We start from the raw sequence: 11,946 nt of genomic DNA on the forward strand, positions 1-11,946 counted from the left end.
CGGCGGAGCGGGCGAAACTATACCATATCGCCCGCTCGTTTCGCCGCCCGCCGGGGGTGGAACTCACGACCGAGGAGGAGGAGGAGCTCGAGGCTCAGAAACGCCAGGCCCGGGCGGACGTATTTGCGGAGTGGAGGGTGCTCCTGGCACCCTCCGCACGTCCGATTGTCCGGGCCCTCCTGCCCATATTTCTTATATGGTGCGGGAGGCGGGGAAGGCTGACCTTCCGCCTCACGCAGGTGCTCTCCGGTCACGGTTGTTTCGGAGAGTACCTGCATAGGATAGGGCGGGAGCCGACCACGCAGTGCCACCACTGCGACGAGGATGTGGACACGGCGCGGCACACCTTGGAGGAGTGCCCGGCCTGGGCTGAGCAGCGCTGTGTCCTTAGAGACGCAGTGGGCGGGTGGGACCTCTCGCTGCCGACCGTGGTCGACCACATGATCGACAGCGAGGGGTCGTGGAGAGGGGTGGCCTCCTTCTGTGAGGTCGTAATGACTCGGAAGGAGGCCGCCGAGTGGGCCCGGGAGCAGGACCCGGGCTCGGCCAGGAGGGTGTGGGCGCGGGGACGACCCTCGCGCCAACGTGTGCCCCCCGTGGTGGGGGGCGGAGTTGGGTTGGCGCGGGGAGTTTCCCCGCGCCCTGTTATGCCCCCACCATTGGGGGCGGCGAACTTGGGGGCCCGGGCGTGAGCTGACCCGGGCCCCTGGGGGGGGAGCATAGCTCCCCCCGTGATAGGCCGACACCCCCCGGGTTAGTTTCCCGGTGGGGGGGGGGTGTCGGTCCGTCCCTCCCCGATTGGGGAGGGGGATCCGTGGGGGGTTTGCGGAAAGGAAGGGTCGAGGCGTGCCGGATCGCGCCTCCGACGGCCCTTCCTTCCGGTGGCGGCGTCTTCTTGTCTCGGCCGGGGCTGGTTCCTTCGGGACACCGGCCCCGAGCGGGGCACGAAGACTCCGGGAGCTGTGGGTGGACCGAGCTGGGGCTCGGGAAACCCAATCCGAAGGCTCCAGGGATGGGGACACCGGGCGGGTCCCTCCGCCCGGGGTCTTGTAGCGTAGGCAGTGGGGGAGGTTAATCCCTCCCCCGGGGTATGATGATAGCTGGGAGGTGTCCTGTTGAGTACTCGCGTGATCCAGGCACCTCCCGTGTAGCTTAGGTGGGTGTGAGGTTTTAGTGTGTAGTCTCCGGAGGCTCCGCCCTCCGGGGAGAGTCCCACATAACCCCGGCTTCCCCCAGGGAGTCGGGGTATGTATAAAACATTTCCTCACGATAAACAAAAAAAAAGGAGCCATCCACCTCAACCCGGGCCTCGCGGATACCGAGGCCTATCAAACCTGTACCGCCCTCCCTTCCGCCGTCCCTTCCGCCGTCCCTTCCGCCCACCCTTCCGCCCTCCCTTCCGCCCACCCCTCCGCCCACCCTTCCGCCCACGCTTCCGCCCACGCTTCCGCCCACCCCCATCCCGGGGCCAATTGAAAATGTCCTGCAAAATGCCTACACTGATTCTTACGTAAGTAAATATAGAATAAATGAAGAAATAATAAATAAATGGTAAATCGAAAAATTATAAAACAATATTATTGTTCAGGATTCAAGCTGTGGAATTCGGTACCTATTGTCGAACTGGCGACCGCTATTTCATACGGTTTTTGTCGCGTATGTCAACACGCGGCAAGAGCGCGTGTCGCCGTTGCTCGACACCGCGTAGCAACCGTTTCAATTCTCATTGGCCGAATTTCACAGCTTGAATCCTTCAAATTGAGACAAACAAGGATCGTCCGATGTGCGAGCTCCAATCGCGGTGCTCCACATTCGACGGTCTTTGTTATTTAAGGCACCTGCGTATGCCTTCTCGCTCTCTTAACGTTCTGAACGCTCATCAATCAAGGTATCGCTCTAACACGTTTTCTCGTCTGTCCGCTCTCGTCTCGCTAAGTAGAGATTCTCTCTCTCGCGCTCTGAGACTCTCGCGATTTCGCATCATTCGGTAGCAGTATTCTCGCGATCTCCCGCGCCGCGTTACGTGCACTCTGCTTCGCGTCAAGATTTCCAGCGTCCGCGTAGAAGATTTCCGTCTCGCGGCGGCACGCGTTTCGTGCCGCTCAAGATTTTCTCTTCGCGATCCGACGGCAGAAGTTTGCACGCGCAAGATCTCCGTACGTTCGCCGGCTCGCGATTCTCGTTCGCGCGTTCTCTCTCGCGCTCTCGAGTGCCTCGCACCTCGTGCGTCGTACAACCGAGTGAATAAAGTGCAATTTTCATAAAGGACAAAGGTTTGATTCTCCCGTCTCTCCTTGCCTCAGCGCGCGCTCATTTCTGAGTGGTCCCAGCCCCCCGGCGTCTCCGACCTTCGGTCGACGCCAAACAATTATGTTTCAGAATAAGTTGGCCAAATTAATAAAGCGGGCGGAGTATCGCCAGAGGAAGCCTGGGCAAAAAAAGAAAAAGCGGATTTCGTCATATCGAGGTGGTAAAATAAACTAAAATGAATAATAATTATTATAAATTAAAATAATAATAAATAAATATAATTATTTATAGACAAAATAATTATAAATTATTTTTATAATTTTATTTCTAGGAGGCCGCGGCGTTGGCCGCGAAGGTCGCGGAGGAGGCTACGCAAAAAACAACCGAGGAGGCGGCCGAGGAGGCCGTGGAGGTGGCCAAGGAGGCCGTGGAGGCCGTGCAGGCCATGGATTCCTCCGTGGAATTAACATAAACTATTATTGTAAATAATTTGTTGCAGTTTCATTCGTTCAGATGTTTATTTAGTTGTTTAGTTTCTTTTGTTTGTTTGTTGTTTGTAAATATGTAGAAAATATAAGTTTGTTTGTTTATTTTGATGGTTTAGTTTGTTTTGATTGTTTGTTTGTTTCTTTTGTCTGTTATAAATAAAATATTATAAATAACATCTGTAAATAAATAAAATAAAATAAATAAATACCTTTTCTTGAACAAGTGCGGTCTTTTCTACCTAGCGAAACGTGCAGGGGTCAAAATCTTGACAAATTGACGCTTCAATATTGCACTTGTGTTTCCTAAAAGTCTAATCTACGTCTGTCCAGAGCCCAAATTGGGAATTTCTACCTCATCGTCGAGTAATTTGCAATATTCGACAGTATACTGCCAGTCGCGAGGCGTTCGAAGCGACGTTACGAGATGCGTAGCGAAACGTGCAGGGGTCAAAATCTTGACAAATTGACTCTTCAATATTGCAATGAGCAGTTTAAAAGTGGTCACTTGTGTTTCCCAAAAGTCCAATCTACGTCTGCCCAGAGCCCAAATTGCGAATTTTTACCTCATCGTCGAGTAATTTGCAATATTCGGCAGCATACATATTGTACATATATAAATCTGTAATAGCGATCTGCATTATCGACCGTATTCTATCGCTAGGTACAGTGTTTGCCGCGAGGAGACCGGGGCGCTAGTAAGCGAAACCGCGAAATGGTGCGTTTTTTTCTAGACATTTTACGCCTTAAATAAGTAAGTAATCAATTAAAAATGCATACCACCGTGTTCGTACATGTCTTTGCTACGTCTGTCCAGAGCGTTTTTTTCGATACGAACACTAAATCTCTCGAAATTAAGAGAATCTCTCTGCGGCAGCCATCTTGTGACGTCATCCTTGCTTCAGAAAGCGAGATTTCTGCCGAATATTACAAATTACTCGACGATGAGGTAGAAATTCGCAATTTGGGCTCTGGACCGGCCTAGATTGGACTTTTAGGAAACCCAAGTGACCACTTTTAAACTGCTCATTGCAATATTGAAGCGTCAATTTGTCAAGATTTTGACCCTTGCAAGTTCATATACGTATATGGATTTCATGTATGTGTGTGGTTACACAGAGTCGGCCTGCCGGCCCCCTTAAGGCAGTCTCGCGGTTCTTTTTACTGCCTTAAATCACAAGGCACGGCGTGCAACGAGCACGGTAAATCATATATACCATTGACTAAGTAGATTAAGCTCGTGAATAGTCGGGCATAGAAGTACCGGTTAAGCAGTTCCCAATTTCGTCGGGGCTGACAAATGTTGTCAATGTACATTGGTGAATCAGATCGTTTCAACGGCTGTATTAGCTCTATTCAATAAGTATAACTAGCTCGAAGTACTGCAAATAATGTGGTATCTGCGAGGGAAATTCGCGTGGCCACTGCACTAGAAAATTATTCAACTATGCGTTCAACTATGCTATTCACTTTGTAATTATTAGTACCTAATCTTTATCATTCTGTTGAAAAATAGGTTGTATTATAAAAACTAGTAAAACTAGCGAAGTGTGTTTACACTTTTGCTCGTCACTGTACGTTCTTTCTTGATTTTTATAATTATTTTATTTCAACATACAAATAATCACGAAAGAGTTTATTCCAATCGAGACTAAGGTCCAAGCTGAATAAAAAATATATTTTTCTGGAGTTTGAACCGATTTCCTTTATCCAGTTACGTTTCCGGGTACGCGAGCCAGTAGTGAGGGATTATCATTGGTCGGACAAGCACCGAGTTCCAGCTCGGCGTTCGATGGCGGTTTTTGTCAATCGGATCGCGTGATTCGTTCCATAGGCGGGGGTTGGCACGCGATCGTCGTGCGTGATCCGGGAATAAGTAACGGTCGATTTAAAAGGGCAAACTCGCTCCGGCAATAATTTATTGTAGACGGACGGATGAGGGTAATAAGATCCCGCCGAAGTCACGAGAAGACTCGGTCGTGACGGGAATTGAATTTCTGCTTCCACGAGGACGACGCGTCTCGGATGTGTGTCGGTTAAAAAGCGTCTCTCTCTCTCTCTCTCTCTCTTTCTCTCACCTTTCCCGGAGAGACGTTAAGTCGTCTCTTTCCACCGACGACGGAGAAGAAGACCGTAAATACGAGGCTCGGAGCCTCGCCCACGCCTCGGGTTCCGCGGATGATTTTAATGCGACACGCGGAAAGGCTTCCCTGCGATTCGGCGTCGTTGGAATCGGGATTTCCTTTTGTGACTGTGACAGCGTACATCGGTAAATAAGTGGCTGACGTGACCGGCTCCGACCGTCTACCTACGCGAGGGGATCAAACCGTACCGAAATACGAGGCACGTATGTCCTGGGACGTTGTTAGACGCACGAATTCTCGCTCTTGCGAAAGGACCTTTTTCAACCGGCGAGGACATCGAACTCTGTTTTTACGCTGACGGAGCAGTCGCCAAGAATTGCCCAGAGAATTCTGACTTCTCTGCATGAGCCTCTAAGAACGTAAGTCCTGTTGCATCATAGTTTTTCTTCGCGGATAAGAATACCTATTCGGCTAGACATTGTTCTTGAGTGAGCCGAGAGTTTATGGGTTCCATAAAGTAGTCCGGGAGACCATAAAGTGGTCGGCCGCGAGGCGATATCTTTCGCTGGAAAAGCATAGAGTACGAAACCCCCTCGTTCTCGAGAATTTCTTATTTCGAATTAAACGTCGTCTTATACCAGGGAAAGTAATGTATATGTTAATATATATATGTTATAATAATTTTATTATAATTGTTTTTACGGTAAGAGAATCCCAGAGTTATCCCCAACTATCTATCCTCGAATACGCCCATAGTCGAAGAAACTTGTCCGAAAGGAGTTGAAAGGAGGCGCTCATTCGGCAGCAATTACACGCGAAGACAGGGTGGAAAAGCCTCGCAGTAGAAGCTGATTGATCGACCGGGAATCCTCGCGATATCCAGAGACGTTCCGGGGGATGATAGATCGACCGGGTCTCTCCGGCAAGATCGGCAATTCCAGCGATCGTTTCCTCGTACGTACGATCAATCTGATCCCGGATGCTTCTGGAGCAGTTTCGCGCCGGTTTCTGGTCGGCGGGTGACGACTTCCCTGGGCGGCTCGTTCGCATAATCGTCTGCCGCGCCGTTTCCCAGCCGTAGGATAACTGTAGACGGGACAAAGGGGAAAGACTGCGCTCGAATACGGAGACGAAACAACGTCAATGAAGGCTCAGTTGTCGGAGGGCTGGCTGACAGAGCGACGACGGGGCTCATTGTTTCGGGCCGCGCGCTTTCATCGCCGCCGTTTAACGTCGGATTCGACTCTGGAACGAGCCCACGGCTCACTTAGGGTTGTTGCTCGGGAACGAAGGGTTTTGGCCCATTCGACGCCGGAAACGGGAGGCGACGCGTGCGAGAGACCCGACGACAACGCGACGTCTGCTACGGCGAATCCTCTAATTTATCCGCGCGTTTTGTTATGCGCGCGTCGCAACTTCCATCCCTTATTTACACGAGGCCGTCGAGGGTGCCAAGTGATATTCCCGGTGTTCCCGGGGTATTCCTTTCTTACAATTTCGTGTCCCTCAGCCGGCTGCCGAGAGCGTTCAACCCTCTTCCGCAGCCGAGCAACCCTTCCCGGTTCACGTCCGAGCGCCACCGTCACCCCTCCACCCTCATTGTTCTTTTTCCAATTTTCGCGCCTGCCTTCTTTTCTGCGGCGCTGACGTTTTCGTGGTCGTTTTTTCAAGCTTGCTGCCTTCGCGCGCCTGGACCCGGGCTTTTTCCGCCTCCAGACGAGACCGAGGGTTGATATTGGAAGAGGGAGAGCACCCCCACACCGTGGAAACTGTTTCTGGGCACGGTCGGAGCTTTAAAGGGCAGCGTGCCTTTGGTGGAAGAAGAAAAATCTATTTTTCTGCGGATTTTTGCGTCACGAGCCTAACCTCGAATTTGTCTTAAAATTAATGTAACTAAGAATCCCAAAAATAAGGAATAAAAAATATTTAGCTGAATTTTTCTGCAAATACTGCTTAAATATAGTTAATCTCCCAGAGAAACATATCTCCCACTAATATATATGAAAGAAATTGCTGTATATTTCTTGTCCCTCAAAAGGTATGTAAACCCCTAACGCACTTAATGCTATTTCTTTCAGTTGGTACGCACCCTTTGACGTTGAAATACTTTTTCTGTGCTAGCGAGGAGGGTACATATGCTTTACGGTAGCTGTTTTCAACTTGTTTGCACTCGTTAAACTTCAACGAGCATCAATTTTATATGTAACTTTTGCCGCTCGTAGCTTTTGCAGGATTTTTGCAGAGTTAGAGGTGAAACGACGACTATTAAACCTGCTGAATCTCGTCCATTCAAGTTATAATTACTCTTGTTATATTATCCATAAGTTTCTGTGCAACGTAAGTATTATTTACCAATTTTTCTATCAAGCGTTGTGTTTGAGATTGGCGCGCGAACGCCATAACGCCTCACCGTGCTCAACCGCGCGGCTGCCAATCACAGAATGGCCCGCAACACGCGCGAGAACACCGGCAAACAGCGTCTGTAATCGAGGCTCGCGCGGGCAAAACCCTCAAGCGTGATTCGCGGAAAACCGGCTCGATTCTTCTGGAAGGTTCTCGACGAAAAACCGGAAACATCTGCGCGTGACGAACTTCCCGAAAGACCGAAGTAATAAAACCGAGAGAGAACCGTTACTCGCTCTCTTTCTGAAATCCGAGTCAGCTGTGCGATTACGTAACAAGAAACAGAATTCTAAATCCGTGCTTATCAGTCGTTTATTATATAATTTCAATCTTTGTGACAAACTGAAGCATAACAGTGTGAAAAATACAGTTAATTTATTTGCAAATCCGCCTTCCATTCAATTCATTTATACAGTCCGCTTTCTCCACTTTCACTCAGCATACTTTCATACCATTCCACATACACTTTCATACACAATCCGTTAAATTTCCTCGCAAGTTCAGTAGCATTCTTTTTAGTTTCCCGCGAATCTTTCCAAGCAGGGAAAGATACGAAACATTTCTGGTCCTTCGAGCCGGATCCTTTCCACGTGTCTGGCCGATACCTCTCCAGGATTTGCAATATTAAATCGAGTTAAGGGTGAGTCCAGTGCATCCGTGAGTGAACTCCATCAAGCGAATCAGCCGCAACTAAAATGGAGCTCTCAGCAAACCACCTCCTCCACAAGCAGAAAACCATCGGAGGGAAAATTGCTCGCCTCATGGACAACTTCAAGAAATCCGTCGCGCAAACAAAGATCACCATCAGCGACGTTGAGACCAGGCTGGAACTGCTTGAAGATTACTGGGTAAAGTTTCAGCAAAATCATGACGTGCTAATGTACGGACACAAAGCTGCAAGCAAGGACAGCGAATATGAAAAGTCGGGCATGGCCGAATCGGTAGAAGAAACCTACCTCATACAAAAAAGCCGGCTGCGCGAGCTCGCGAATCAACTCAGAAAGAGCAGCGAAAAGGCGACCGAGCCAAATCCAGACGAGGAAGATTCGAAGTCAGGGTCATCTTCTCTCCCACGGATGCCGTTGCCGCAATTCAACGGAGAATACGTCGAATGGCCGTCGTTCAAAGACCGATTCGTTTCGATGATCGACCAGAAAAGGGGAATGAGCGACGTCGACAAGCTCCATTACCTGAAGGGTGCTCTTCGGGATCAAGCAGCCGATCTCGTCAAGGACCTTCCGACCACGAACGGAAATTACAGAAAGGCGTGGGATATCCTTCTGGAGCATTTCGAAAACAAGCGCATTCTCGTCCGATCCTGCCTTGACAAGTTGGCGGCTCTGCCACGGATGAGAGAAAGCACGGTGCGAGAAATGACCCAGATCCAGAAAGGAGTATCCACCGTCATCAACACCCTGGACGGACTAGGCAGACCTGTGGATCAAACCGCAGATTGGTTCGTTCACTCGATTGTGAATTTGTTCGACCCCACGACCAGAGAAAAATGGGAGGAGAGCGTTACGGTCAGCAGCGAGCCTCCTTCCTGTGCAACCCTGAAGGACTTCATGATAAAGCGACTCCAGATGATGCAGGCATCTCCGAGCTCAGCGTCCTCAGGTTCCAGCCATTCCAGACCGAGCAAATTCCAATCAAGCCAAGGTGTCAGCAAAGCGAAACCAGCAACAAGCATGGCCCGCGTCAACCATGCAAGGAAAGGGCAACAAATTGTATGCGTGATCTGTTCAAAAGATCATTATCTCATGCATTGCTCATCATACAAAGAAAGTTCTGCGGAGGAGCGGAAAGCTACTGTCGAGAAACATCAGCTGTGCAGAAACTGTCTCGGCAAGCACACCACGGAGAGCTGTCCATCGAAGAAAGGTTGCTACACCTGCGGCGAACGTCACCACACGACACTCCATGATGCATGCAAGGGCGTCTCCACTGCCGGAAGGGCTATCCACCATGCGCAGAGCTGCTGCAACAAAGACGGTGAGGTGATGTTAGCAACAGCATTGGTCAATGTTACAGATCGCTTCGGCCGTCGGCAAGTAGCGAGAGCGCTAATCGATTCAGGCTCCGAGATCACAATGATCAACGAAGGGCTAGCACAAAGGCTACAATTACCTCGGGCAGAAGCAAAGGTGGACCTGTACGGAGTTGGAGGGCAGCAGCTTGCAAGGAGCCGGGGCAGAGTCACGCTGAACGTTTCCGCCTGCCAGACAGAGGACACGATCACAGTTTCAGCAGTGATCCTTGCCAAGCTTTCAACGTACTCTCATACCAGGACCACGGCACAACCAGAGTGGGCGCACCTGAGAGGATTGCAGCTTGCCGACCCAGTACCAGGGGGCAGAGCACCCATTGAAGTCCTGCTCGGGGCAGACGTCTACCCTGCAATAATCAGAGAGGGATTGAGAAGAGGAGCTCCGAATCAGCCGGTGGCTCAGCTTACCATGTTCGGATGGATCGTCACCGGGATGACAGGCTCGGCGTCCAGTCCGGTTCAGGCCCAGGTGCATCAGGCAAGCATCGGGGACAGTCTCAGCTCACTCGTGCGGCGGTTTTGGGAACAGGAGGACGTCCAAGACACGGCTTCGACGTGGACAGCTGAGGAAGAAGAGTGCGAGCAGCACTTTAAAACCTCCCACTCACGCACTTCAGAGGGTCGTTATCAGGTGAGACTGCCCTTTAAAACTAACGTAAAAGTCACTTCAGGCTCCCGGACAGCAGCGTGGCACTCACTCAGGAGAATGGAGCTGCAGTTCCGAAAGGACAAAGAGTTCAAGGAGCAATACGACGACTTCCTAAAGCAGTACACCGAGCTTGGTCATATGTCACTGACCGAAGAGACAGGGAGAGGACAACAATGCCACTACCTGCCACACCACGGAGTCTTGAGGCCCAGCAGCTCCACCACGAAGTTGAGAGTCGTCTTCAACGGGTCCTGGTCCGAGCCTTCGCAATGTTCTTTGAACGATGCCCTCCATGCGGGTCCAAATTTGTTGCCACCACTCGCTGATGTCATTCTGAGGTGGCGCAAACACCAGTACGTGGTGACAGCCGACGTCACCAAGATGTACCGGCAGATATTAGTCCATCCAGAGGATCGAGACGTACAACGAATCCTCTGGAGACGGGCGGAGAGCGAAAGGGTTCGTGAATACCGGCTAAACACTGTCACGTATGGTCTTTCATGTGCCCCATATCTAGCTGTGCGAACACTGCGTCAACCTGCTGAGGATGAGGGCTCGCACTACCCCAACGGAGCAATGGCCATAAAGAGGGACACATACGTCGATGACATCCTCACTGGAGCCGACACCGTGGAAGAGCTGAGGGAAACCGCCAATCAACTTCAGCAGCTGTGCATGGCGGGCGGCTTCCCGCTCCAAAAGTGGGCGTCCAACGTGGTCGATTTGCCCCAGGACTCATCACGACGCTTTCAAGTGTTCGCAGGTCACTCCGAGAGCACAACCACTCAGTCCTCGCCGCACCACAACCAACTAGAGGAGCAGAAAACCTGGTCGGACTGCATCCACACTGCGTTAGGTCTTCACTGGTCACCACGAGAGGATAACTTTCGATACTCCCTCGCTGAGGTCACCGCTCAATCGCCAACCAAGCGCAGCATTGTGTCGAAAACCGCGCAGTTGTTCGACCCACTGGGATGGCTAGCACCAGTCATAGTACGGGCGAAAATAGCCATTCAATCTACTTGGCTGCTGGGTCTGGACTGGGACGACCCACTTCCTGCATCCATGGCTGAAGACTGGGCACTTTTCTGCGACGAACTGAAGCTGCTCGAAAGAGTGAGGGTACCTCGGCCCTTGTCTCACTGTCCACATCCCACTCTGAGGGAATTGCATGGCTTCGCAGACGCCTCCGAGCGAGCATACGCAGCAGTCATTTACTTGAGGACGAAGAGGGAGGACGAACACTGGGAAGTCGCACTCGTCACCGCTAAGAGCAAGGTCGCACCTCTAAAGCAGGTCTCGTTACCTCGCTTAGAACTCTGCGCAGCACATCTCCTCGCTCGACTAGCAGAGAAAACCACTGCGACACTAGAATACACACGCACACGGATACACTTGTGGTCAGACTCGACAGTCGCTCTGGGATGGTTACGAGCACATCCAAGCAGGTGGAAAACCTATGTCGCGAACAGAGTGGCAGACATTCAGCGTCGAGTTCCCGAGGCACAATGGCATCATGTAGCCGGGGTTGAAAATCCAGCTGACCCCGCCTCTCGAGGACTCACACCGTCACAGTTGCTGCAGCTGACATTGTGGTGGAACGGCCCGAACTTCCTGCGAAACAGCGAGCAGCTCACGGAGGCCCAAGCAGAAATTCCTGACCACCTGCCAGAAGAAAGGAGAAAATTAGTAGCGGTAACGCACAAAGCAAAAGGGGGAATCGAGGACAACGACACCTTGATGCGGTTCTCGTCCTATACCAAGCTGCTAAGGGTCACTGCTTGGTGTCGACGATGGCTGCTCAAACGACGCAAGCTCTCTTCAGTCTCGAACAGCAATATCGCCGCCACCCATGGTGACTCCTCAGTCCTTTCGGTGGAGGAAATCAACGAGGCCGAGAAGTGCTGGATCCGACAAGTGCAGCAGACCCACTTTAAGGAAGAAAGGAGGCTATTAAAATCAGGCGCATGCGTTCCCTCAAGAAGCGTGCTCTCACCTCTAGCAGCGGAGATCGACAGCGCCAACATT

At 51.1% G+C, this 11,946-nt stretch overlaps 1 protein-coding gene across 1 annotated transcript; it reads left to right on the plus strand.

The window, feature by feature from the left end:
* The first annotated feature begins 7,917 nt into the window (after positions 1 to 7,917).
* Positions 7,918 to 11,440, plus strand: LOC143363898 (uncharacterized). Its single transcript, XM_076804428.1, has 2 exons — positions 7,918 to 11,214; positions 11,324 to 11,440. The coding sequence occupies exons 1-2, from the start codon at positions 7,918 to 7,920 to the stop codon at positions 11,438 to 11,440; spliced, it is 3,414 nt and encodes a 1,137-aa protein (XP_076660543.1).
* The last annotated feature ends 506 nt before the right edge of the window (positions 11,441 to 11,946 follow it).

The sequence above is a fragment of the Halictus rubicundus genome, unplaced genomic scaffold (genome assembly GCF_050948215.1).
Source record: "Halictus rubicundus isolate RS-2024b unplaced genomic scaffold, iyHalRubi1_principal scaffold0165, whole genome shotgun sequence".
NCBI classification, from domain to species: domain Eukaryota; kingdom Metazoa; phylum Arthropoda; class Insecta; order Hymenoptera; family Halictidae; genus Halictus; species Halictus rubicundus.